The 27,419-nt window shown below is 38.0% G+C and overlaps 1 protein-coding gene across 2 annotated transcripts; it reads left to right on the plus strand.

Moving 5' to 3' along the window:
• The first annotated feature begins 109 nt into the window (after positions 1-109).
• On the plus strand, positions 110-27,419 carry Tmem168 (transmembrane protein 168). 2 transcript variants are annotated; one of them, XM_040728554.1, is made up of 5 exons: positions 110-243; positions 5,283-6,534; positions 15,052-15,194; positions 17,077-17,351; positions 25,481-27,419. In XM_040728554.1, the coding sequence occupies exons 2-5, from the start codon at positions 5,407-5,409 to the stop codon at positions 26,026-26,028; spliced, it is 2,094 nt and encodes a 697-aa protein (XP_040584488.1). In that variant the 5' UTR covers positions 110-243; positions 5,283-5,406; the 3' UTR covers positions 26,029-27,419. The 2 variants fall into 2 exon arrangements, with proteins under 2 accessions (XP_040584488.1, XP_005081011.1); XM_005080954.4 differs by lacking the exon at positions 110-243 and adding an exon at positions 435-564.

Raw genomic sequence — 27,419 nt, forward strand, 5'->3', positions numbered from 1 at the left:
CGGCGAGGCGCGGCTTGACCCAGGCGGCGATCCGTACCGCCCGGAGTCGGCGGAAACATGGCGGCCGCGTGGGTCCTAGAGAAAGTTTCTGCCGTGGCCGTGCCGTGCTAGCGAGGGTCTCAGGCTCGCGTCCCCGCCGCTCACCGCCTCCTGGTTCCGAGTCGCGGCAGGCTCCGAGGCCCCACGCCCTCCGCGAGGCCTCGCCACGGACGGAGCGAGGGTCGGCGGCGATCGTCCAGTCGGGTGAGTGGCTTCGGGAGAGCCGCGGGTGGTGGAGGCTTGGGCGCCGCCCGCCCCGGGCCCCGCCCCGCCCCGCCGACCTCCGGCCCGGGGGCGCTGGGAGCCGGGCCCAGGCGGTCGCAGGGAGGCTGTCCCTGGGGGTCCCTCGTCACCGCGATCCCGGCGCCGCGCCGCGCCGTCTTCCTCTCGGAGCTGAGGGGTGGCGAGCAGCCAGGGTCCCCGGCCCCGTCTCTCCACCCTCGCTGGGATGAGGCCTAACGGGAGACAAGTTACCATCGCTGCTCCAAGGGGCGGAATTTAGTGGGAGTTTTGAGTTGCCGTGAGGTGGGTCTAAAAAGTGGTCGGCAGGAACTCGGGAAAAGCAAGGTCGTAGTTCTCCAGCCCTGACTGCTCGGCGTGGTTCTATGAGCTTTTGATACTTCCTTCCCCTCGGTGGGACAGAAATAGATTTCCACTGAAAGATCGTGAAAGCGACACATTGTGTCTTGAAGCCCATCGCCATAGATAGGACACCCGGAGGGCACTTTCTGTTTTGGAAGAAGTTTGGTGGATTAAGTGACGCGAACAAGCCAGGGATTTCTGGGAATCTCCCTCGACTTCTAGTACTAGTTGCAGCATATTCGGGAAGTTGTCGATTTTATCTGTATTAGTTAAGTACTAATTTCTGTATTCGTCTTTAAGAACAAACGAAGAAACAAATTGCTAACTTGATTACAGACTTGGCTAGATACTGACCATGCATTGTGGAAGTCCGATCTCGCCGGAGACCTTGGGACCTAGTGAGGAATGCAGGCATTGAACAAGTTGTAAAGAGAATTATTATTATTTTTTCTATTTTAGAGGACCTGCAGTAGTGAGAGGTGATTCTGTTAAGAAAATGATTTAAGCCCAGACCCGAAGAGTTTGATAGGCAGTTAGGATTAGGAAGAGAAAAAAGAACGCGTCCAGGGAAGGCATGGAATATATAGTTCATAATCAAAATGTCGTATGCTTGGAATACAAAGTGAGAGGAAGAGTAGTAACAGATGGGGCAGGAATTTATTCCTATCCAATGCAGAATACTTTAGAAGGCACTGAAGGAGTTTAGACTATAGTACTGTGAGGGACGGAAAACCATTAGAGAAGTTTGAGTAGTGGAGTAACAGTAAAATTTGGTTTTAGAAACACACTTTCTGTAGCTGTGGAGCCTGTCCTGGAACTCGCTCTGTAAACCGGGCTGACCTCACAGAAATCAGCCTGTCTCTGCTGTCTCTAACAACCAAAACACAAACAAACAAACAAACAAATAAAAAATAGATATTAAAAAACCCCACACTTTCCAGCTGGGTCATGGTGATACATGCCGTTAATCCCAGCACTTGGGAGGCAGAGGCAGGTGAGGCAGATATCTGTGGGTTCAAGGCCAGCCTGATCTACAAATCTAGTACCAGGACAGCCTGGTTTGTTACACAGAGAGACCCTTTCTCAAAAAACCAAGACCAAATTAAACAATCAAAAAACACGATTTCTATAATTGGGCAGGAGTAGATTGGGAAAAAAAAAAAGGAAACCATTCAAGCATGAAGTCATGGTAGCCAAGACTGAGGTGGTGACTTTGGGGATGGGAAGGAGAAGGAATGTGAAAGATGCTAAGAAGAAAGTCAAGAAGATTAGTAGGCAAAGAAGTGACCAATTGACTCCATTGTGCTCTGCTTGTATTTGCCTCTGGAATTTTCTATGAAATCACTAGGAAAGGCAGCTCAAGTGAAAAGGATTATAAGGCTTTTTTGATTTGTTTTAATGTCTAGTTCAGGCTGTCTTTTAAAGGAAGGCAGAATGAGCAGAGACTTTTAAAACTAGTTCCTGTAAGAATGTGGTTGCATAATATTCCATGATAGAGATGTATTGTCCTTTATTAAGTTGCATAGCTGAGGTGCGGAAGTAATTGAGATTGCTCAGAGCCTAGGCTTGGGGATTGAGCGTCAAAAAGCTGAGTTGGAAGTGAAGAACTTTGATGATAACCAAGAAGAAAGCACTGAGATAGGAAGACAATAGGGATCCTTGGACTTTAGAAGCCAGGGAAGGGAATACTACTCAACACTGTGAAGGCTTTTAAACAAAATGTTCAGAAACTTGCCAAGGTTCCAGCATATTCAGGAGCTTGCTGATCATTCCAGAAGTTGGCAGAGCAGTCGTACCGAGGGACTAGTACTGTTGTGTGTTTTGCAATGAGTGTGTGAGACTTAAACAACCAAACTTTAGCTGTCAAGATGGTGGAAGACATGGGGAGAACAAAGATTGCCTTTTTCTCCCTTTACCCCTTTGGTTAGTACTTTTTAAAAAGCTGACCTAGAAATGCTTAAGTACTAGTGAATAAAGGATAAGTGAGAGTTTGGCGAGGAGAATGGCACTCTGTAACAGGAAGCACTTACAAAGGAAGGGTACTCTTTGGCATTCAGATTTACAGATAGAGGTGGATTGTGTTATTGGAAACTTCAGTGAATTCCCCTTTGATGACCCTGCAAGTGCCAGTCATGTGGCAAGAATGCAGTGAGATGAGGTGTAGATTTGAGAAGAAAGAGCCACAGAGAATAGTCACAGGGTGAGAGTGAGTACTGACCAGGAGAGGTGTCTCATGAATGGAGAGGTACCTTTTAGCATATCGTGTGGGTGTTCTCCCTCTAGCGTTGCTTATCCTGAGCCTACATTATATCATCAATATTTTGAGTCTCTCCCTCCCTTCTCTTCCCCCTCCTCTCCCTTGCCCCCTGTGTATGGTATAGTACATAGGAGTAATATTTTAAAAACACTTTTGTAGTCTAGATTTTATCAGTTCCTTATACTAATATAAAAATCCACAATATACAAAAAGGAGACGTTTTCATTAATTTCACATGGTAAGAAGTGCTTACTTGAAAACATAATAAAGGAAATTTGGTTTGAATACCTAATGAATAGATGTGGAAATCAAAATATGCTTTTGAGCTTGAAATGTGCTAGTGATTCCAGAAACATTCTTCTCCAGCCAGATGCTACTTAGGGGTTAATACTAAGTTATTTCATGGTTGCAAAGTGTGTCTTTTACTGTACCTCTATTAGGAAAGTTTAAAATAGCTAATTACACCCTTCTCACCATTAGTGTGTGTTTATTGTCATGATTCAAGCCGAATGTCCTGTACATTTTAGGGACCACTCTAGCACTGTTACCTACCCCCAGAACACAAACTATTTGTTTTCTGAATATTTTGGGTTATTGATTATTGTATGACCATAAGCTATTGCAATAGACCTGTCCATACAGTATACTAGAGAGCATTAAGGAACTACCTAGTAGATAGTTCACAATTCTTTTTATATATTTGTGTGTGTGTGTGTGTGTGTGTGTGTATTGTTGTTAACATGTGTGCATGTGTCAGAGGATAACTTATAGGAGTTGGTTCTCTCCTTCCAGCATTATGAGTCTGAGATTATGCTTATCTCTTTGACTCTCATTCATATATATATATATATATATATATATATATATAATATGTCTCCATTATTGTAATTTAGGTGAAACTCATGGACTCATGGACATACTTAAGGTTGAAATAATTATTTGGGTCCTAGCAAGTAACTGCTGTCGTGTAGTGACTTTTTGAAAAGGTAGACTTTAAGAAGCCCCTCATTTACTTTGCAATGACCTGCTAAGCATTCTAGTATATGGGTTTTGAGTAGAAAGTTCGGCAATTGATTTACTACATAGATAGTATTTAGATTTGAAAAGTAAGTGATAATCTAAGTAATTTATTTTGATAGGTGTGAAAGTACAAGAATTATGGCTCAGTTTTAAGGACTGAATAAAATCTTACTTCTAGCTAGGTTTATTAGCTAAACCATATAAAAACTGAATTTTATTTATTTATATATTTTTTATTTTTAAATTTAAATTAGAAACAAGGTTGCTTCACATGTGAATTCCAGGTCCCTCTCCGTTTCCCTCCCTTCCTCCCGTGTCCTCTTACCAACCCCCCCAATATCCCCTCCTTTCCCCAGGGAGGGTGAGGCCCTCCATGGAGGTGTCTGTCCATAGTCTTAAAAACTGAAATTTTATAGCATTTTTAGAACTGTCTTGTGTTGGGGAAGTCCTGTGAATTTGTCAATAAAGAACTGTCTGGCCAATAGGGAATCTAGACAGGAGGGACTAGGAGTCCAGAAGGACTCTGGGTAAGAGAAACACAGGAAGTCGAGATGTAACCACCATGGGGTAGGAAGCCCGGAACTATTCTCCGGTAAGAAATATACTTAGATTAACAATTATGAGGTAATTACTTAAGTCAGAGCTAGCCAGTAAGAAGCAAGGCCAACAGCTTCATAATTAATATAGCCTCCTGTGTGTTTATTTGGGACTGATGCGGCTCTAGAACCAGGCTGGCGGGAAGGCTCCTCTCAAGGAAAAAGCTTCTCTTTACAGTCTTGTTAAAAGGTATAGGGGATTAAGACAGCAATAATGGTTAACATCTCTGTTTACTAGTGTTTTCAAATTAGAAGTACTAATGAAGTCCTTCATTCCATTTAAAAGTTGAGTGTCATTTCCTTATGTCAAGCCAAGCGCTTATGATGTAAGCTGAACTGAATATTCATATAGGAATAGAGTAGGCAGATTCAGCATTAACCTTGACAGGAAGACTCCACTGATACTTAGTGATGGACTCTTGGCAATATAAATAGAAATCATGGACATTTTTCTTTGTGTAACTTGCAGAATTTGTAAGCCATAAAACATTGCTATTAAGATATATGCAACTAGGCTTTGAAATGGATTTCAGAAGAGCCTCTATTTTTCTCTTATTCATCTGTTTAGTATAGACGGGTGGTGGTGGCGCACGCCTTTAATGCTTCTCAGCACTCGGGAGGCAGAGACAGGCAGATCTCTGTGAGTTCCAGGCCAGCCTGGTCTACAGAGCAGAGAAACCCTGTCTCAAAAAATCAAAGGGGAGGGGGGCTGCATTTATCTAGTATAAAGAAGATAGCACAATACTATATAAAAAATTTAACTGTGAAATATTCTTTCTTCTCTTCAGGTGACTATAAAGATAACTTTGGAAAAATGTTGGAATAGGAGTGACCACCACATTGGATTTGTTGAATGAAACACAAGAAGTTGATTTTTGTAACGTGTGAGAGACACGTACATTGCCAGATTACATGTGTAAATCACTGCGTTACTGCTTTAGTCATTGTCTCTATCTAGCAATGACAAGGCTGGAAGAGGTAAACCGAGAAGTGAACATGCATTCATCCGTGCGATATCTTGGCTATTTAGCCAGACTCAACTTACTGGTGGCTATATGTTTAGGTCTTTATGTAAGATGGGAAAAAACAGCAAATTCTTTAATTTTGGTGATTTTTATTCTTGGCCTCTTTGTTCTCGGAATCGCCAGCATCCTCTACTATTACTTTTCAATGGAAGCAGCAAGCTTAAGTCTCTCCAATCTCTGGTTTGGATTTTTGCTCGGCCTCCTATGTTTCCTTGATAATTCATCCTTTAAAAATGACGTGAAAGAAGAATCAACCAAATACCTGCTTCTGACATCGATAGTATTAAGGATATTGTGTGCTTTGGTGGAGAGAATCTCTGGTTATGTCCGCCATCGGCCCACTTTGCTAACCACAGTAGAGTTTCTGGAACTGGTTGGGTTTGCCATCGCCAGTACAACTATGTTGGTGGAAAAATCTCTAAGTGTTATTTTGCTTGTCATCGCTTTAGCCATGTTCATTATAGACCTGAGAATGAAGTCCTTTCTAGCTATTCCAAACTTAATACTTTTTTCAGTATTGCTATTTTCCTCTTCATTGGAAACTCCCAAGAATCCAATTGCTTTTGCATGCTTTTTTATTTGCTTAATAACTGACCCTTTCCTTGACATTTATTTTAGTGGACTTTCAGTAACTGAAAGGTGGAAACCTTTTCTGTATCGTGGAAGAATTTGCAGGAGACTTTCAGTGGTTTTCATTGGAATGATTGAGCTTACATTCTTCATTCTTTCAGCATTTAAACTCAGAGACACTCATCTCTGGTATTTTGTGATACCAGGCTTTTCCATTTTTGGAATCTTTTGGATGATTTGCCATATTATTTTTCTTCTAACTCTTTGGGGATTTCATACCAAATTAAGCGACTGCCATAAAGTATATATCAACCACAGGGCAGATAACAATAGCCTTGATAGAATCATGGCATCCAAAGGGATGCGTCATTTTTGCTTAATTTCAGAGCAGTTAGTTTTTTTTAGTCTTCTTGCAACAGCAATTTTGGGAGCAGTCTCCTGGCAGGTAAGTTCATGTGTTTTTGTTGTTGTTTATTTTCTTATGTCAGTGTCAATTAGAGATTATACTTAAAGACATCTTTAGATTATGCTTATTGACATACTTAAGATTATACTTGAAAGATACAGTCAGAGTTACTGGTACTAGCCTAAACCCATTTCCACCTTCTGTGGTTCATGTATATAACGTATTTCTTTTTCTTTTCTTTTTGTATATAGCATATTTATGGCATAGCCTTTTTCTTAAGATTTTATTTGAAAAGAAATTATATGTATAGTACCATATTAGCTTCTGAAATAAAGATTAGGGAATGTGAATCTTATGTAAGAGAAAAATGGATTTTATGGTATATTTCCTGCCTAAAAATGTTTTTTTTTAAATATCCTTTATGGACATTCAAACACAGTGGTTAAGAGTTTGTATTTATAGTAATGTTTAAGTTATATGTGTGTGATATTTTTAAATATGGGTATTTTGTATCTTTGCACATGCATGTGTGTGTTTATATGTATTCATATGGAGCTGAGATGTTTACATCAAGTATCTATCTTGCTCAGTCAATTACATCTTTTTTTTTTTTTTTTTTTTTTTTTTTTGAGGCAGGGTCTCAAACTGACTTGGCTGTGCTAGCTGTTCAGCCAACTCAGGGATCCTCCTGTCTGTAACTGTTCAGCACTAGGGATGTAGACATGTGCCACCACACCTGACCTTTTCCATGGCCTCTGGGGATCCAGACCCAGACCCTCCTGTTTTCACTACATGATCATGAATCTGTCTTCTTTTCTTCTGAGTATTTATTGACATTAGCTAGAGATGGTACTGAATGCTGAAGAGCTCAGGACATCTTTGTCCTTAAAAACCGGATAACCCTGTCATGAGAGGAAGAGGCTAACATGAAAAGCTTGATTATAAACTGTAATGTGACAAAACTGTGTAATTGAGTACCTCGGGCTGGGATGTGGGCGTACAAGAGCAGCTCTGCTTGGTTCAGTTGCTCTGCATCGGGTTGTTGCTACTGCTTGATTCCTAGTTGTGAGTGTTAAAGGGCATTAGCTGTAAACACTTTCTGTGTGGGCTGCCTCAAGGAGCCTGTGTGGGGTCAAACAAGTAGTGAAAACATCTTGGGTGTTGCCTCAGGGTAGCTTCCTCATTTTGCCAGAGCTAGGGACTTTCAGAATTACGATGATGTCAGAACTCTAGCAAGAATTTTCTTCCCTTTCTCCTCCTCTGTTGGCCTCTTTCCTAGTGGTTACACTTTTTCTTTGCCAAGTCAGCCTCATTCATGGACAATGCCTTTCCAGGTCATGAAATTCTGTTAACCAGATACTTTCTTGGTCACTAGATTTTTGTATTTTGCATATACCAGTGGTCTTCAAGTAAAGTATACGCACCAGTGGGGGTACACAGAAGTTTTCTCAGAAATCTTTCAGCAATGATGATGTTAGGAGAATCAGTTTCCATGTTGTAGCTTTTGATGGAAGTGTTTCTTAAACTTGATTTACTTGAGAAAATCACTCAACTTAGCCCTCATTTCTGTTTAAATTTACAGGCCTATTTCCTTTAATGAGTCTACTTAAATAGCTCATTGCTCATATTTTTCACCCATTTTTTAGTTGGGTTATTTGTCTTGAGGGTTTTTTTTTGTTTTTTTTCGGTTTTTCGAGACAGGGTTTCTCTGTGGCTTTGGAGACTGTCCTGGAAATAGTTCTTGTAGACCAGGCTGGTTTCAAACTCACAGAGATGTGCCTGGCTCTGCCTCCCAAGTGCTGGGATTAAAGGCATGCGCCACCATCACCTGGCATTTGTCTTGAGTTTTAAGAGGTCTTTGTGTATTTGGAGCCAAGCCTTTTATCACATAAAGGATTAGAAGATTTCTTTTTGTTCTGGCTTATATTTTAACTTTCTTATTGATACTTTTTGAAGAATAAACACTTTTGAGCTCATAAAATGCGGTTTGTCAGTTCTTTCTCTTATGAACTGTATATTCAGTATTTTATAAAAGATTGTGCTCAACTGTAGGTCATCAAAATTTTTTCTCACATATTTTTTCCAGAATCTTTACTACTTCACATTTTGTTCTATGTTTCCTTTTAGTTTCTTTCTTTCTTTTTCTTTTTCTTTTTTTTTTTACTATAAGCACCTTAATTTTGTTTAGTTTACAAATATCCAGTTGCTTCAGAACCTTTACTGAAAAGACTGGAGACTCACATTTACCCAACTGAACTGTCTTTGCATATATATGTCTACCATAATTAAATGTAATTGTGAGACTTAACACTGATCTATTTTTTTATTTTAATCTACATCTGTCTTTCAGATAGCGTGATACTGCATTTCAAGGTATTTTTTCCATAATCCTTCTCTTTGACCCATGGGTTAGTTATATTTTTATTGTATAAAATCCTAATACTCATGGATTTCCTAACATCAGTCTTTTCTTTTATTATTATTATTCCTGGTTTATCTTTATAGTTAGAGGACACAATTTGTATGGTTTTAGGTTTTTGATGAAGACCTATTTATGGCCTAGCGTATGTTTAAGTCCATCTTCACTTGGAAATAATCTGAAAAAGATGACAGCACTACTGGGCGGGGTATACTGTAAATATAAGCTTAAATCGAGCTGGATGGTGATTTTGTTCTTGTATCGTTGCCTGCCTAGTTCCATCAGTATTAAGAGATGTTAAAATGTGTATGCAGGGGTGTCAGATTCCTTGGAGCTGGATTTGCAGGCTGTGGTGAGCCACCTGATGTGGGTGCTGGGAACTGAATCATGATTTTCTGCAAGAGCAGTAAGCACTATTAACAGCACTGCGGACCCATCTCCAGCATCTCAGTGTTTTATTTTGGTTTTGTTTTGTTTTGGCTTTGTGTATTCAAGACCCGTTCACAAAGGTAGGGAAAGATTTTGGAGCTCCTTTGTCCTTGATTTTATCATAATAGATGGCATAGTTTAGTGGTTTCAATAAAACCCTATTACCTCCTTCCAAAGCTTAAAATATTAACTATAGAAAAAGCTTGCCTAGCCTTTGCTTGACATCTGTGCATTTGACTCAAGCAGAATTTGTTGGAAGTTCTGAAGACTAAAGTCAGTAATTTGGGGACAAGCCTAGAATTATTCTTTGCTGAAGTCTTGAGGCAATCCTGTTAAATGGTTTATTAATTTAGCTGTTTAAAACTAATATAAATCCGCTTGAATGTATTTATAGTCTCCAATTGCTGCTGCTTGATAAGTGTTGTCTATGATGTTGGCATGTTCCTTGCAAGAAATTAGACTTTGTAGTTTAATTTTTCATTTAATTGATTATAGAAAGATTTCAAAAACTTTATTCTGCCCAGTGTTCTGTGAAATGTAAACGAGAATACTCGGGCGGGGGGTGAGGGGGTGGAGAGGATGGGGGCACACTACAAGAAAATACTAAAGATCAGCATTTCTATACTCATCTGTCTATGAAATCTGTCTCTAACCCCCGTTAATCCCATCACCCTCCTCACCAGCTCATGCACCCTTTAACTTCTGTGGGTGATCTCTCCTCTGACTTTTGCTGAAGAGCAAATGTAACACTCATAGGATGCGTAATTTGGAAAGCACTTGCTGGATCTACAAATTTCCAGTAATTTCAAATGATTTAGAATCAGAAAATTACATAGTGAAAGGGAAACAGGTGAGGTTTTGTTGGGTAAGACTGTTTTGTAGAGAATGGCATTGCCAATCCAAGTCTATTCTTAGTTATTTCAAATTCATTAAATTGGATTTTAATAGATTTCTAAATTGAACAATTGTTACCCAATGTTTCTAAATAGTGATCCTAGTTCTCTCACTTTCTCTCTCTCTCTCTTCTCTCTCTCTCTCTCTCTCTCTCTCTCTCTCTCTCTCTCTCTCTCTCACACGCACACACACACACAAACACACACCACATTTCTATAAGAGTGATACAGAAGTGTTAAACTTTTTTCTTGTGTCTCATTAATTTATCCTTTAGTTGATTTCTACTGGAAAGCTTTCCCATGGGTACTGTGGGTACAGACCTAATATGACAAGGAAAAACAAGAAATTAAAGCAACTTTTAAGTTAACCAATATTTCAGCCATGGTCAGTACAGACGAAATAGAGATGGCATAACCCATCGGCTATTTCCCTTTCTGAATTGTTTTATGTCATTGCTAAGAACTCTTCACAAAAGTGGAGTTTTTAAGAGGTTTGTTTTTGTTAGTTCTTCCACTCTAATATTGTCAGGACGAATCAATGGTTTCATCCCCAGTTACTTTCATTAAAGAGTTGGAATTTCACATTAACTTGTGTTGTGGTTTGCTCATAATCTCATCCTGACTTTAAAGTGCATCATTATAGCCTTTGTTTCCCACAGTTTGTATTATGTTCACTGTTTGCCATTTGCTTCCATCTTTTCAACTTTTCCCTTAAACAAGTTAATTAGAAAGGCACAGTATCGTAGCATAGCTAGTGTTGCTTTGATGGGAACTGGTAATTCAACAGAAGGCCTAAAGGGAGACTGCATCCCACTTAGAAGCATACTCCATGGCATTTTCTTATATAGAGACCTTCTTTCTGAAATCTTTCACTTGAGCTTTTATATGCCTTTCCTTGCTAACCATTGCAATTTGAAGATTCCATGGAGACTTGGTGCAGCTTTTTGTAGAAGCCTTTTAGCCAAATCAGAAAAGTCATTATACAGTTAATTTTACTGTAGGTGAAAGAGATGATTCCTGGGTATGATAGAAGTTTGAGTATCAGCCTCGCATTCAGCGAAGAGATGAAATCTATTAATGTAGCATGACTTCACTTCTAGCTCGGTGGAGGGACCAGCCTTTCCTTCATTTGGCATGGGGAATAGGGAGCTTTCCAATCTGTTGCTGAATTAGAAGTGCACAGCATTCACATTTTTTCCTTTTGTTTTGTTCCATTTGTTTTCCCCAGCTTAGAGCCATTTAGTCTAGGTTACAAAGGGGGACATTATTTCAGCTTGAAGCTAAAATTTTATCACTTTTCCCAGAACACTATAAAATGGCATGATGGCCTGGTACATTGTGTGTTGCTGTGACAGTAATACAGAGTAGGTAATTTATAAAGGAATGAAGTTTACTTTTTCACAGTATGAAGATTGGGAAACTCAGTTTCAAGTTGAGATAGATGGATAGGTAGGTAGGTAGGTAGGTAGGTAGGTAGGTAGGTAGGTAGGTAGGTGGGTGGGTGGGTGGGTGGGTGGGTGGGTAGGTGGGTGGGTGGGTGGGTGGGTACATATTTCGTAGCTTTGAATCCTTATATAATAGTCATTATTTCATTGTGAAGGTAATTTATAAGTTCCGTGTCCTCATGACCAATAAACTTCCCATTAGATTCTGTTTCCTAAGATTGCTATATCAAGAGTTAATTTTCCAGAGTATGCTTTGGGGGAACATACTGAAACTCTTCAAAGGAGTAGGTGCTCTTTTTCCACTAAAACAACAAAAGCAATGGTCTGAAGAGCTTTTTCTTCATGATAATGGGTATGGTGCAGTTCCTAACAAATAAATTTTGAGCAGCTCACTGTGACCATCATAGCATGTACTTTCACAAATCCAGATTATATCTCAGTCACTCCATCTGGCCTCTGGATGCAGTCAGCACACACACACTTTGGGGCTGTTGCTGCGTAAGCGTGACATACCACTTTGCAGTGAACTTTCTTATATGGAGGAAGTATAGGTAGTAAATGTGTGCACCACTACAGTCATTTATTGTTGGCTGTGCGCTGTACATGATTATATGACTGACAGTGCAGCCTTGTTTACATATAGCACAACAGTGCATCAGTATGTCACACTGTCGTTCCTAGACATTGGGAGACCTTCAGTTCATTTATGATTTTATGGGATCCTGAATGAATAACTTGTTCACATGCACAAAAATGGTGCATTTGGTCCATAGTCTTACATTGAGCATAACTATCTTTTCTTCTTCACCTAGTTTTCAAGCCTTTAAATGAGGCCCATGTGGTAGTTCATGCTGTTAATCCTCAACCTTGGGAGGCAGAGGTGGGTGGGTGGATCTCTGAGTTCAAGGCCAGCCTACCTAAATGACAAGCTACTGTCAAGCTAAAACTACATCCTGACACCCTGTTTCAAAAACAAAAATGGAAAAAGCAACCAAGATGAGAAAAATATTAGATCATCCTTTATTTTATTTTAATTAGATCTAACATTTATCAACTGTTCTCTGTGTGCTAATACTCCATTCTTTGTATTGTGTATGTAAAAATATATTGAGTCCTCACAGTTATTTGAAATAGTTATCATTGCTGTTCTCCTTTGCAGGTCAGAAATGCTCTTGAGATGCAGGAAGCCTCCACTCACAGCCTTTACTCTGTAATTAGCCATTGTACAGTTTCTTGCTTTTAGATTTGGCAAGACCATAGAATCTACTTACTCCAAAATCTCTTTTTGTTAGTTACAGGGAAACGTTAGATAGTAGATTTGCCTGAGTTCATTTTTGTAACTGTGTTTTAACACTTACAAGGGTTATGGCTTTAATTTTTTGTGTTTTTTTCTCTTTTGAGAATACTCAGTGACAGGATGGATTTCTAATACTTGTATTAGAATGTTGATGACTGACTGTATATCAGGATCTCTTAGCTAATATTTAAAAATTTTTAAGAAGTTTTTAAAAGTAGATTTTTAAAGTTCCGTAGATTTCTATCTTTTGCTTCTGACAACTTCATGAGTTTTTTGGGGGACTGGAGAGGTACGACTTAGTTATTAAAAATGGCTGCTAAGCAACCATGAAACCCGGAGTCCCAAAACCACATAATAAATACAGTGTCTCACAAACTATAACTCCCCCTATAACTCCAGCTTCAAGGGATCTGACTCATTCTTCTGGTCTTTGCACACGTCAGTGCGTGTAATTGCACACACATGGGCACATATACTTACATAGACACAGGTACACATAAACTAACAATTTAAAATGATAAATCTTTCATTTATTTACTTTTAATTCAACAAGCATAAGTACTTTAATTCAATAAACACAACATAAGGTCTTGAAATTATATGATATGCATTACATAAAAATATGTACAAATTATATAGCAGTTATATAAGGTGTAGCATATTTACACTGAAAGAGTTTTGGATACCATTAAGGTGGCAGATGAGAATGTAAATACATACAAATTAATGGCCTTACAGAAATGCCTATGTGTCACCTGTTTTAGTACAAAAATAGTCCTATGTGTACAAATATACATTCATGACGAAAAAAACATTTTTAGAGATTTACTTTATGTGTATGTGTGTGTGTTGCCTGCCTGTATGTTTGTGTACCACGTGTGTGTCTGGTACCTGCAGAAGTCAGAGGAAAGCATCAGATCTGGTGAAAGTGGAGTTATAGACCTTTGTGAGCTGCTGTATGGGTGCTGCGAATCGAACTTGCGTCCTCTACAAGAACAAGTGTTTTTAACCACTAAAGCCATCTCTCCAACCCCTATATTTGTGACTTAAATGTGTGTGTGTGTGTGTGTGTGTCTGTAGTATAAGATGTGGAAATACTTAAAAAAAAGACTACTTGAAGTGATTTTAATAAATTTCATATTTTTCAATATTCATAATTTGATTCTTTAGACTAAATAATTATAATTTGCTATAATTTATATTATAGTTAATAAACTAGATTGTGTTAAAGTGAACAATGTATCTGTTTTTTCATTATGGGTAAATTTTCTACTTTTGATTGGATGAACCCCTCCTTAGTGTTGACATTAGTTCCTGCATATAGGCCAATATTTGTGCAGCAGCAATGCAAGAATCTGGAATAATGCCAATATTAAAAAGCTGCAGTACAGGATTATCATCTTTTGGTTTTATTTCAATCTAAATGGGCACCTTTTTTAGTTTTAAGTTAATACTTAAACTTCTTTTTAAAATTTTTTTCTGTTTGTTTTGTAAGCTTCTTTAAAAGGTATTTAAATATCTTTGACATTTTTTTTGTTATGATCTGCAATTTAGACAAATTGACTTTGGGGTTTTTAAAAGGTTAACTATTATATAAAATGAAATTAATTTTTTAACCTTAAGGCCTTGATTTTCTTTACAGTTTTATTCTCATAGTTGCTGGACTCTTGAGTTCCACATAGGGTGGGGCAAGCAGTCCTTCTTCAAGCATCCTCTTTGATAAAGTAATAGACATGGTGTTTGGAAAACTGATGCATATGTGGGTTGAACATGGAGAGATATTTTTCTCTTTCACACCGGAGTTGTTATATTTTTGTTTACAGTTTGGATGGAAGGGTTTTAAACAAATTTTTAAAAATATGTGCTGTTTTGCTACAACTTCCAAAAGACTTCGAGATCTGTCTAAGGTTCATTACTACAGTAATTTGTCCATGTCTACAAATGTGGGCTTTTCCTTACTATTGTTTTAAATTATCAGTTGCCATTTGTACTTGGTTGTAGTGGTAAAAACGGTGAGTCAGTACACATGTGTGTAAATAGCCACAAACTTTATAAACGTTTTTGCTTTTTCAGCCCACAAATGGAATCTTCCTGAGCATGTTTCTCATTGTTTTGCCACTGGAGTCCCTGGCTCATGGGCTCTTCCATGAACTGGGTAACTGTTTAGGAGGAACCTCTGTTGGCTATGCCATTGTGATCCCTACCAACTTCTGCAGGTACTGTGTTCTGCTGGATTTGATAGCAACCACTTGACTGTTAAAGTTCTCTTAATGATTATAGTAGATTATTTTTTCACAACTTCACTTCCAAAATGTAATGCTCTTGCGCTTCATCCTTGTGTATGAAACTTGATTTTCTAGGTGATAGTGTCGCTTTCAGGATTAAATATAAATATGTGGACAGCTATGCTTAGCTTATATTTTAGCTAGGGTTCAGAAAGGTCCTTCCTAAAGGAGCATCATGAAAGTTCCTGTAAACCCGTATGATAATGGAATGAATGTCTGCTGGACCCGAGAGCCTGCAAATCCTGTGCTCTGTTCCTTGAACAAATTGTAATACCTCTAAACCTCAGTGTCCTTATTTAACACAATAATGGTAGCATCACCCCTCGTGGAGGAACTTTCTGGATTGCTGGTAAGATACAGGATGTGGAAATACTCTGTACCTGAAAAATTCTGCACAAACATGGACGATTAGCAGTGAAATTTATTAAAAACTTATACTTTAAGCCAAGCGGTGGTGGCTCATGCCTTTAATCCCAGCACTCGGGAGGCAGAGGCAGGCAGATCTCTGGGAGTTCAAGGCCAGCCTGGTCTACAGACCGAGTGCTAGGACAGGCTCCAAAGCGATAATGAGAAACCCTGTCTCAAACCCCCCCAAAATTATTGTAGTTTAATTCCATGTAATTGATCCCCCAAATGTAGGAGAAATTTGAAACTATAAATGCCACTACTTTTAAATCTTTTAATAGCAAACTTTATTTACAATAGAAAAAATAGTTTCTGTCATAAATGAGTCCTGAAGACTAAATGTTACTTATAGTTTCTTTGGTAAGGGTGGTATTTTAAATAGAATTTTAAAAATCTGGTTTCAAATATTTGGTAGGCACCCCTAAATAAATCTGCAATAATGCTTCTATATTGAAGGCTTGCTGGAAATAGGAGAGTCTCATAAGAGATCAGTGTTTGAGAAAGGGCTTACAAAGTAAGATGTGACAGTTCTGCAGAAAGATTTTGTGGAAATATTAATATGCACAGTTTATTTTTTCTCTGGTTACCGGTAAATGTCAGAATATGTAAAAAGATTTTATTTTAACAAATACTGAAGCATTACTGGGATAGGATTAATAGTACTTTAAATAAAATTTAGAGTTTTCAAATCGTATGATAGAAATTTCATTTTGGAGAGGAAAGTAGTGATGATTTTTATTCTTTTACACTAACAGCTTTTTATTTCTGTTAGTTATAAAACATAGTTTAGTGTGTTTCCCTGGGTACCATTTATTCCAGGATTAGTGTTAAGTCTTAATAATGATTTTAAAGTTATCTTTGTTAATAGATAATTTCTTCTGTTTTTAGACTGTGCCTTAAATTAGAAAATTTTGAACACATTACAAAGATCCCGTTTTTCACTATAGGAATTAGGTATATAATCACATTCTTGCTTCCCATGTTTTATGTGTCAATTTAGTTTTCTCAGCAATAAAATGTTCTTTCCTTTTAGTTCCTAGTCAGGTGTTCTTGAAACATCTAGTACAATCTTGATTTTTAGAAGGTCTTCTTCAATATCTGTCATTCAGTAAAAAAATAAGAATGGGGACAAAGAATAGTGCTATGAATTACATGAGGTATTGTTCCAGCCTTTACTGTTTTACTGATAAGGAACACAAGCTTTAGAAACCGGGTTTGAGTTTTCTAAACTTAATTTTTAACATGAAGGGAACTATAGAAGAGAAACTTGCCATTTAGTTAGCATGACCTATTATGGTTCTTGAATAATTGGTTATAGATGACACCTGAGAATGGAACACAGAATAATTAATGCTTTCTAAAAACCAGAATAATTGCTTTTGGTCTTGTTTCTTTTCTCCTTTTTCAGTCCTGATGGTCAGCCAACCCTGCTCCCACCAGAACACGTCCAGGAGTTAAATTTGAGGTCTACTGGCATGCTCAACGCCATCCAAAGATTCTTTGCATATCATATGATTGAGACCTATGGATGCGACTATTCCACAAGTGGACTGTCTTTTGATACTCTACATTCCAAACTGAAAGCTTTCCTTGAACTCCGGACGGTGGATGGACCTAGACATGATACATATGTTTTGTATTACAGTGGGCATACCCATGGCTCAGGAGAGTGGGCTCTAGCAGGTAAGTTCACCTCTGTCCGTTTCGCTGCTGTGAAGTGTCTGTATTCATGGAATGTTCACATAGGGACATTAAAACTCTCAGCTTACTACTTCACAGATGACCATTACTATTAATGTCTTCGAGACTGCCTGTTTCACTTCAGTAAGCTGTAACAAAGAATTGAGAATTATGTCTTATAGTATCTAGAGAGGAAAATACATGTTTGAGACTTGTAATCAGTCTCCCTGTAAAGGCTTTCAGAGCCCTTCCACACAGTGATATCTTTTAGAAACTGAGGAAGTGTTGACGGGCACGTCTTAGTCTCCAAGTGTTATAATCACAGATTCAGCAGTGTTGCACATGTGCAGTAAGGATTAAAGTCTCACCAGGCTCTTAGGTGTCAGGTCGGGAGCCTATGTCCTCCTGTCTTCACATCTATAAAAACGGGAAGGAAGGGAGTGGCCACGATTTCATTATGAGCTATAAAGTTCTTTAGTGTTACTTTAGGATTTTTCATGCATTTATACTTTTTAGAGTCTTGAGGAGAGAAAAAGCTTAAGGTTACCTGCATATAGAAAAAGAAAGCATTTTTCCCCCTAAAGAAGTTCCAAAGAAATGAGATTTTACAATATTACATGAACTTGTAAGTCTCCCTAACTATAATAAAGATTTGATTAGTTGTAGACTTTGGTTTGTGGGTTAGTATGTGCCCAGAAAATATGATAGGGACAGCCTTCTGTAATGCCTAGGTAAGAAAAATCATGGACTATACCATGAAGAAGTAAGGTAATTTAATTACTTTAGATTGACAAGAGTTCATTTAGATTTAATAATTAGATTAATAATTAGAGCTGCAGAGTAAGAGCTCCAGAAGGAAACAAGCTCAAGTAGCAGATGGTTTGAAGCCAGCTTGAGCCTGCCAGTTTCAGGCCTGAGTTGAGAGTGAGACTTTTTCATAAAAGGCAGATTTTTAAAGAAAATCAGGTTTTTGCAGTTTACTATTAAATAATACGATGGCTGTTTCGGGAATAAAGGCAAATGTTGGGCACGTTTTAAATATCAGCTACTATGCCTACTATTTGATTTTCATTTGAAGTCCTGTGATCTCCTTGGTTACCGTCTAGTTTTCAGAGGATCCAGTGGAAGCTGGGGGCAGAATGTAGCTTCCCGGGATCAACCCCGGGTCTGCCAGGCCCCTGACACATTTCCCCACTCTGGTTCATGTTACCAGTGTCAGCAGGCACCTGATTGCAGACGTAGCATGCTGTGGTTAAATAAAGTTGTCAGCATGGATCACCTATTTTCAAGAAGAGTGGGAAATACACAAAGGGATACAACAAACTCCTTGTACATAGTTTATAAATTCATTTCCTTAACAGATAGCTCTTGAATGACAATCCAGAAAAGAGCCTCCATGGCTATACTATTCTAGGTAAGAGATAGGCTTTTATACATTCTAACTCAAAGCCCTATAGAAAAGTTCTAGTCCATTCAAAGCACTTCACAGAATAAAACCTCAGACCAAAGGAAGGACTGATTTTTGTAAAGGTAGTATTTATAATAAACACTGCAAACCCAGTGTGGAGGGGGGCATAATTTTATTGGATATTCACATATCCCTGTAATTTAAAACTGTTACAAGTCAGTATTAAGAGTGCGATCATCTTTCTGTGTTGTTCAGGTTTCTCTTGAACTCGTGACCTCAAATGATACTCCTGGCTTCCACTGTGCGGAGCATGGGACTACAGTGTATAACTTCACACTCAACTCTTTTGTGTGTGCTTCCATTAAGGACTTATACCTAATATAAATGTTTTTCAGAACTTTTATATTTTCTTCTTAACTATTTTGAAATTTATTTCAAGCCCTTCTTTAAAAATAAGTCCTACACATCGAGCTTAATAAAACTGATATCACTTTTCTCTTTTCTGGAAAACAAAGGTAATAATAGACAGTATCTAAATTTGGCATTTGTAAGTTTTATGAAGACTTAGGAACAATTTATGAAACCTTACCTTTGATAAATACCTAGATGTAACATTCTAGAGTAATATCTTTATAGTCTTTGAAATATACATCCAGTAAATTGGCCATTGTGCAATTTCTTTGTTAGCCAAAAAGTTTTGTGGTTTTATAAGTCTTCTGGAGTTGATTATAGAAAGTAAGAAAGTAGATTACAGTGGAGAATGGGGTATGACACTACTGTCTATGTTGTAGCTCGTGGATGCATACTGTCAAGGGGGCCTGGCCTGGGGAACCTGCCTTATTTGAAAGTAGTCAGAAAGGGCCAGGGCCAAAAGTCGATCTCTTGAGATCGAGTAACCCAGACCTGCCTAACACCAGCCTTACACACTGATTCTGCCTTGAAATTGAGTAGAACACCCCTGTTCTGTAAAAAGTGCTCCAATTTGTTCCAAATCAAGTGACAATGAACTTTAGATTCTGATAATTTGTTAATGCCCATCTCCAGCAACTTGGAACTATGACCCATTAGCACTAGATTTTACTTGGGTCAATAAGTTAGCATCAGCTTCAGAACAATGTTACTTTGGGAAAGAGAATCTCAATGTGCCTTTGTTCCTTATTTTAACACACACTACTTAGAATATGCAATCTTTTTAGATTTATGGAATTTTAATATTAAACATGATAATTTTGCCTCCTTTAGGGCAGTGGTTCTTAACCTTCCTAATGTTGCCATTCTTTAATACAGTTCCTCATGTTGTAGTGACCTCACCCAACATAAAAATAATTTTGTTGCTACTTCACAACTGTAATTTTGCTATGATTATTAATTGTAATATAAACATTCATGTTTTCCAGTGGTTTTAGATGACCCCTGTAAAAAGATCATTCAATTGCCAAAGGGGTTGCAACACTCAGGTTGAGAACTGCTGCTTTAGAATAAAAGACAATTAGGATAATTATCAGAGACAGTAAGAAATAAAAAAAATGAAGCTACTTTATAAAGCAATTTATCATAGATACACAGACCCTTTAAAAAGAGTCATGGTTGCTTGAAACGTATTGAATGGCTGTTATTGAAGATAAATGTTAAGTGCTCTGTATTTGGGCCAAAAGCCAAGAGTAGCACAGAGCCTGCAGGAAAGCAGAATAAAATAAAACAAAGTAGAGAAATAGCTCACAAGACTTTATTGCTGTTGTGAGTGTTTTGTTGATGTTAAAAGAGAATTAGGGTCGAATATGCTGAAGAATATTGAAATGGCTGTGAGTGCCATGCTAAGCAGTGATGTTCTATGGAGGGTGGAATTTGTGTCATTGCTTGTAGTCTGTGTAGTCTGATTCTAGAGACATTTCCTGTATCTGGAAATCATGAAAAATTAACTTTTGGACATTTTTTGAAAAAGTAGAATACTAGTAGTACATAGAGACTATGTATTGAAGTTGTTCCTCTAAAACAGTATGCATGAATGTTAGAGAAATGCATAAAATAGTTTTCATCCTACTTTTTTCATAAAGAGCAGGTGAATAAATTAGTTATACAGAGATAATGTGACATAACCTGACTTCTGAGGTCCTATTACAAGCAGAGTTGGAAATTGTAAAAAAAAAAAAAAAAAAAAAACACACACAAAAAACTCTTATTAGTGTGATAACTTAGCAAAGAAGATGTTTTCTCTTAGTAGAAATACATATTCTGAAATTAGTTTGTTGGATTTTCGCTAGTAAATTCTAACATATTAAAGCGTTTTCTAATTGTGAAAGTAACAGTTGCTCTGTGGGGAGATCCTTCAGGCTTTATAGCTGTTAGGGAAAGGATCCTTGAAAAGACAAGAATGGAACTGGGTTTAGCCCAATTTTGATACTGATGAAGGGCCAGGACATCCAGAGTCTGATATTAGCTGATATATTTTTGCCATATTTATACAACTTTGGGGAAAAGTTTTCAGATAACAAGTAACTCAGCCGTGTGAGTACAACAACGCTCAAGGCATGTTCACATTGAAGCTTTTACAAAGTACATATGACTTCCTCCATAAGATGGGTTCTTGACCTAGAAAAAATGATAAAATAACGTGTAGTCGACTTTTCTGTCCTGCCTGCCAGCTCCCAAGTAACCACATGGACACCTCTCATTAATTAAGAAAGCTTGACTGGCTGATAACTTAAGCTTGTTTTTAGCTACCTCTGAGAATTTCAGTTAACCCATTTCTATTAATCTGTGTGCTGCCAAGGCTTTTTTTTTTCTCATCTATATACTGTCCATCCTGGTCACTCTGTGCCTCATGGCATCTCCTCACGACTCTGCCTTTCTTCTTCCCAGCATCCTCTCTGCCCCAAGAATCCTGCCTAGCTATTAGCCAGTCATCTCTTTATGAACCACTGAGAACAATACATATTTTCAGTATACCAAACAGTGATTGCACAGCAATCTAGGGAGACTGAGTGAGGTAAACTCACCCTGAGATAACATAGAAGTCAATTAGGCTGTTGGAAGTACAAATGACACCACTGTCAGGGATGAATTTTAAGGCTTAGAAGTAATGCTCAAGGTTTTAGGGGGAAAGGATCTGGAGTAAGTAAAACATAAATTCTAGAAGATGTATGTGGAGCCTGGGTCCTTAAACAGCACAGGATCAGCAGGCTGTGGACTGCATCCATTCCCAACATTCTAGGAGGACACATTGAACATCTCCTTTCTTTTGAAGGATACCTGCAAGTTTCGCTGCCCTGGATTATCTAGTGCTTATCTGTATGCACAAGCACTGTGCTATGGTTTCTAATCGGCTAGCTCTGACTTACTGTTAACCCATAATTACTAGTACATATTTATATAAGGACTTACTTTTCTGAGGACAGCATCCTGATCTGTCCCCTCTTCCCTGGGATCACGTGGCAAGGACTCTCCTCACTACATTTCCTAGAATCCTCCTAGACTCCTAGTCACACCTATCTTGCTTCCCTATTGGCCAACAGTGCTTTATTTACATATACACAGAAGGACTTCTCCCATCATCTCCTCTTTTCTGTCTAAATAAAAAGAAAGGTTTAAACTTTAACATAGTAAAATATATAAAAAGGCAGTTATTAAGCAAGAACTATAAATGCAGTATTTAGTTCATTAGCATTTAGCAAGATTTAAAGATATCATCTATCCTATCTTTGTGCGTCTAAAGTCTTATATGTAACTTATGTTTTATAATAACTGAGGAAAACTATAGCTATACCTATCTGTGTTCAAAGACCACAGAAGGATAATATATAAACACTAGAATTGACAGAGACATCTTGCTACCTGGACAGTTACCCGAAGTTCCTCTGTAACTTTGGGGCATCCATCTTCAGCCCATAGGCCACAATGTGTCTGGAAGACTTCTCAGCAAAGCAGGAAATTTTTAAACTGTCCATCTGCATTGGCAGTTTGTCAGTCATTTTTATGTGTCCTTCAGAATGTCTAGCAGACTCTTCCATGAAGCAGGAACCCTGTAGGACTGTCCAAGTTCAGCAGTCACTTTCCTGTGAGTCCTGCATGTCCACTTTATATAGCAATAGTCAAGCAGTCCAGGATAGAGTAGTTTCTTGCCCAAATGACTAATCTTGGCCACGGCACAAGCACTTTTTACCTTCTACAGGTGCTCCATCTAAAATTATTTGGAAAATAGAAAAAAGTATTTTTCTGTTGGGAAAGTACCCAGTAATTTCTACTGCTACATCTTCTGTAGACATGCTTCTGTGCTGTGTTTGTCCTCATGATATAAGCATTCCCACAAATTTTACCTTATTATAAGGTAACCTGCTTATTTTATAGTTTATTTCTATTCTCCTTGTTTCAGATTTTATATTACCCTAGACATCAGTGGTAAAAATTATTTGTAAGTTTGCCTCTACTTCTGTTCTTTTCTCGGGATTGATTCCTAGAATTAACATGTTTGTGTCCAAAAAAAAAAAAAAAATGTTCGTGTCCTTTGGCCATTGAGACAGAGCCAGGGGTAGTTGATGAGGACAGTTGCCTCGGGCACAAAATTGAAGTGGGAAGTGTGCAATTTCTTCATTGTCTATTCTGAGAAAGACTAAAGACTCTACCAAAAGTCTCATAGAACTGGCAAAAAGTTAGCATAATGGCAGAATACAGGTATACAAAGTTCCCTCTTTGTATATCAGTAGTGAATTCAATCAAGGAAGCATTCCACTCACCATAGACTCATAGAAAAAAGAAAAACAATACAAAAATCATGGAATAATCCCACACAAGGAGGACAAAGACCACTATAGTGAGGCTTATGAAACAAGTAAAAAAGGAATAGATTGGGAGAATAAATATTGTTAAACTGTATTTTGCAAAACAATCTACAGACTTAATGCAATTCCCATTAAAATATTAACAAAATTCTTTACAAATAAGAAGAAAATCATGAAATTTGTGAGGGCCCCGTGGGTGAAACCACAGAACTAAAATGTAAACTAAATGTAAACTACCTTTGTATGTATAGTAATGAGTGCATTTTATCATTTTGTGGGTAGAAATAAAGGCTATTGAGGAACTCAGGCTGCCAGGCTGTTGTGGGGTGGGCAGAGAGAACAGCAAATGGCAGAAAGAGCCTTGTGGATTTAGTGGGGAGCAGATAGCAGTGTGATGGAGCATGTGAGAAAGAACAGTCTGGGAGTTTGAGTAGTTGCAAGTGGGGTGGGAGCCAGAACAGCCTGGGAGCTAGCTGGGGACTTTGATCTGCTCCAGTCTTGTTTGAGTTAGTCAGGAACAAGATGCCCTTATTGGAGGTAGCTGGGAGAGGGGGACTGGCAAGGGATAAGGGAAGTAATGGCTTTCCTGACAAACAGAAACCCACTTTACGAGGTTTCTGATGAATGCTGAGTTAGGTTTTGTTTGACTGCTAGCAGTTTTTCTGTTTACCTGGTCAAAGTCCAGCCTAAAATGAGCCGAGTCTCATTCAGTACATTGTCAGCAGCTCTGCCATTTTGAGGTCTGTTTTGGATCTAACAAAATTCATATGAGCAAAAGGTGCAGTGCCTCTGGAATATACTATGGGTGCTGGGAATGTAAACTACTATATATAATATATATAGTAGTGAGTCTACTTCATCAACGTTTTCCAGAGTGTTCTTTTGCATGGCACTTTCCTTCTTGTGGGCGGCAGTTAACAGAACTCACTGTTCTTAGTGTTGTTTTCTTTAACAGCCCCCTGTGTCTCTTCCCTCTTGCCCACCTCTCTTCTTCCCTCCCCATCTCTCCTTCCTTGCTTCTTTCATTCCCACACTCCTTTCTCTTAGTGGAATACTCTGGGTGGCTCAGCACTTTTTGTTCAGGTGACTTCAAAATCGGAAAGACCTGTAAGACCCCCTGTAACCACAGTAGCTGTGAAAGCAAGCTACAATAAAACCAGAAAAGTGGTTTGGTTCCAATAAAGTTATTTGTGGAAATAATTATTGAGTTATTAATTAATTAGTAATAGTAATATTTCGATAAAATTGAATTTTCTATAAATTTAAGGTTTCACAAAGCCTTCTTTGATTTTCTGCTATGTAAGAATGTAATGTCAACTCTCAGGTCATGAAACCAGGTGGCACCTTTCATTAGGGATTATAAGCTGTCATTTGCTACCTAATTTTAGAATGTTTGCTTCTCTGTATAATTTTACTTTTCTTTTACTAAATTCATCTTCTTATAGCAGTTCAGGTTAATGATTTTTACCATGGTGCAAAAGCTAGATGCAGTCAGTGCAAAGCATGTTTTATATTTTGAAACTTTCCCACATCGGCAGTGTGATAATCTTGAGATGCTGGGCAGTGTCAGCCAGCTCTAGATCCTAGCCAGCCATAATCACAGTGGTGGGCAACCAGTGCTTGAATGTACTGTGTTGGTAGACTTGGTGTTTGTGTTTAGTAGGTGCTGTATATTGAATACAGTTTCAGCTTTCATTGTTTTCATTTTAAAATGATTTTTGTCTGTATTCATTTTAAATCAAGGAATAAATGCGTAGAAATCAATTTTCTTTAGTTATTGTACTATATTTGTATGTAAGTCATAGGTCTAAAAGTATGTTTTAAAAAGTATCTGAAAAGACACTTTGAAAGTATTTTTCATTTTTTGATTATTGTTTAATATTCTAAAAATTTAAAGAAGTAAGAGACTTCAGAAATCACCACTGGAATGCATTTTTTCCTGTTCACAGGTGGAGACATACTTCGTCTGGATACTCTTTTAGAATGGTGGAGAGAAAAGAACGGTTCCTTCTGTTCCCGGCTTATTATCATATTAGACAGCGAGAATTCAACCCCATGGGTGAAGGAAGTGAGAAAGATTAATGACCTGTATATTGCAGTTCAGGGAGCTGAGCTGGCGAAGACAGTAGATATTGAAGAAGCTGACCCACCACAGCTGGGTGACTTTACAAAAGACTGGGTAGAGTACAACTGCAACTCCAGCAACAGCATCTGCTGGGCTGAGAAGGGACGCACAGTGAAAGCCGTGTATGGCGTGTCGAAACGGTGGAGTGACTACACCCTTCACTTGCCCACAGGAAGTGATGTGGCCAAGCACTGGATGTTACACTTCCCTCGCATTACCTACCCGTTAGTGCATTTGGCAAATTGGTTATGTGGTCTGAACCTCTTTTGGATCTGCAAAACTTGTTTTAGGTGCTTGAAAAGATTAAAAATGAGTTGGTTTCTTCCCACAGTGCTGGACACAGGACAAGGTTTTAAACTTGTCAAATCGTAACTTGGACACCAGGGAAAGATATTATTGAGAATTCATGTTACCATTCATCACTAACTTGCCATTTTTTGTATACTGTATTTTTATTTGTGGAAAATATCTTGCTACTTTTGTAGCTGTTCTCACTTTGTCCTTTCATAAGTAATTATGGGATGTGTAAGATATTGGGAGTAAGCATGATTTTATACTAAAAGTAAACAAAGGGTCATAAAAATGCTGAATGTAAATGTGTAAGAGATGTTAGAAATAGCAGTGCACTTTCAAGTATGTTTCCACTTCTCTGCATTGAAAGGAAAACGTTATCTATGCTCTGCAGTGGCCAATGATGAATTCTTAATGCCTTATTTTCTAGGCATACATTAGAAAATACAGACCAGACAAATGTGTTTACTATTTTAAGAAAACTACCAGTTTACCTAATAGAAGATTCCTTCATGTATGTGACTCATAGGTTTGACCCCAGGACTATTTGTAGAAGAATAAACTGTTAGAGCAGGAAGAGACCTGCTCATAATGACTGCAAAATGTCCTCCTCCATCACACCCAAAGCAGAGAAGCCCAAAATGCCTTTGTGATGAAAACATTGTTAATGTAGGTAACAATAAGAGCTTAGAGCCTACAAACTGTTTCTTTATGCGTTAGTAAGGGACTCTGACAATACTGGTAATTTTAAGAGTCTTTCTCAGGGTAACTTATGTTTTCTTAATGAGTAGTATTTCCAGCTACAATTCCTTCCAAGTAAATTGCCATTCTTTTTTGCAAAGTACTCTTATAAAATAAATGTAGCAATTTCTCATTGACCAGTTCATTCTATTTTAAGTATCTCTCTGGAATTAGTGCTCTGCCATGAAAATTACTTTTCAGATCCTATTGTAAACTTTTTTCTGCTGAAGGTCAAAGGATGGGAACAGATCATTTTTGTTGTTATTGTATACCTGTATTGTATTATGTAAAAAAGTATTCATGTTGGCAATTTTAGGTAAGCATAATGGTGTGGTTGTAATTTTTAAACTTTAATTCAGTGTTTTTGGAGTAAAGTAGGCACTGATCAGGATATCACCTAAGAGGTAATTCAGTTCTTGTTCCCTTCCAATAACACCTGCATTCTAAATTTTCGTCTTTGAAAGAGGGAAATATAATTAAACTGGGACATTAGTTTCTGTTCAAGTGATATGTCTTCTTACCACTGAAGCCATTTTTCCATCCCCAGAGAGAAGAGGTAATGCATCTCCCATCATCTACCAACTTGAAAACTGAAGTTTTATTTAGGAAGAAGTCACAGCATCAGGGAACTCGTATACCACTATCTATGCAGCATTGCTACAGCCTGACTATTTCTATGTTTGGAATATTGTATTCCTAATACTTTAAATAAAATTTTGTTAAAAATTAAA

Source organism: Mesocricetus auratus, unplaced genomic scaffold (assembly GCF_017639785.1).
Source record: "Mesocricetus auratus isolate SY011 unplaced genomic scaffold, BCM_Maur_2.0 Super-Scaffold_100019, whole genome shotgun sequence".
Classification (NCBI taxonomy): Eukaryota; Metazoa; Chordata; class Mammalia; order Rodentia; family Cricetidae; genus Mesocricetus; species Mesocricetus auratus.

What these genes read in the sequence shown, in the direction of transcription:
- Tmem168 (XM_040728554.1), top strand. Translation starts at nt 5,407, where the DNA reads ATGTGTAAATCACTGCGTTACTGCTTTAGTCATTGTCTCTATCTAGCA. An exon ending in TGGGAGCAGTCTCCTGGCAG is followed by an intron (nt 6,535 to 15,051) that starts GTAAGTTCATGT and finishes TTGCTTTTTCAG; the next exon opens with CCCACAAATGGAATCTTCCT. An exon ending in ATCCCTACCAACTTCTGCAG is followed by an intron (nt 15,195 to 17,076) that starts GTACTGTGTTCT and finishes CTCCTTTTTCAG; the next exon opens with TCCTGATGGTCAGCCAACCC.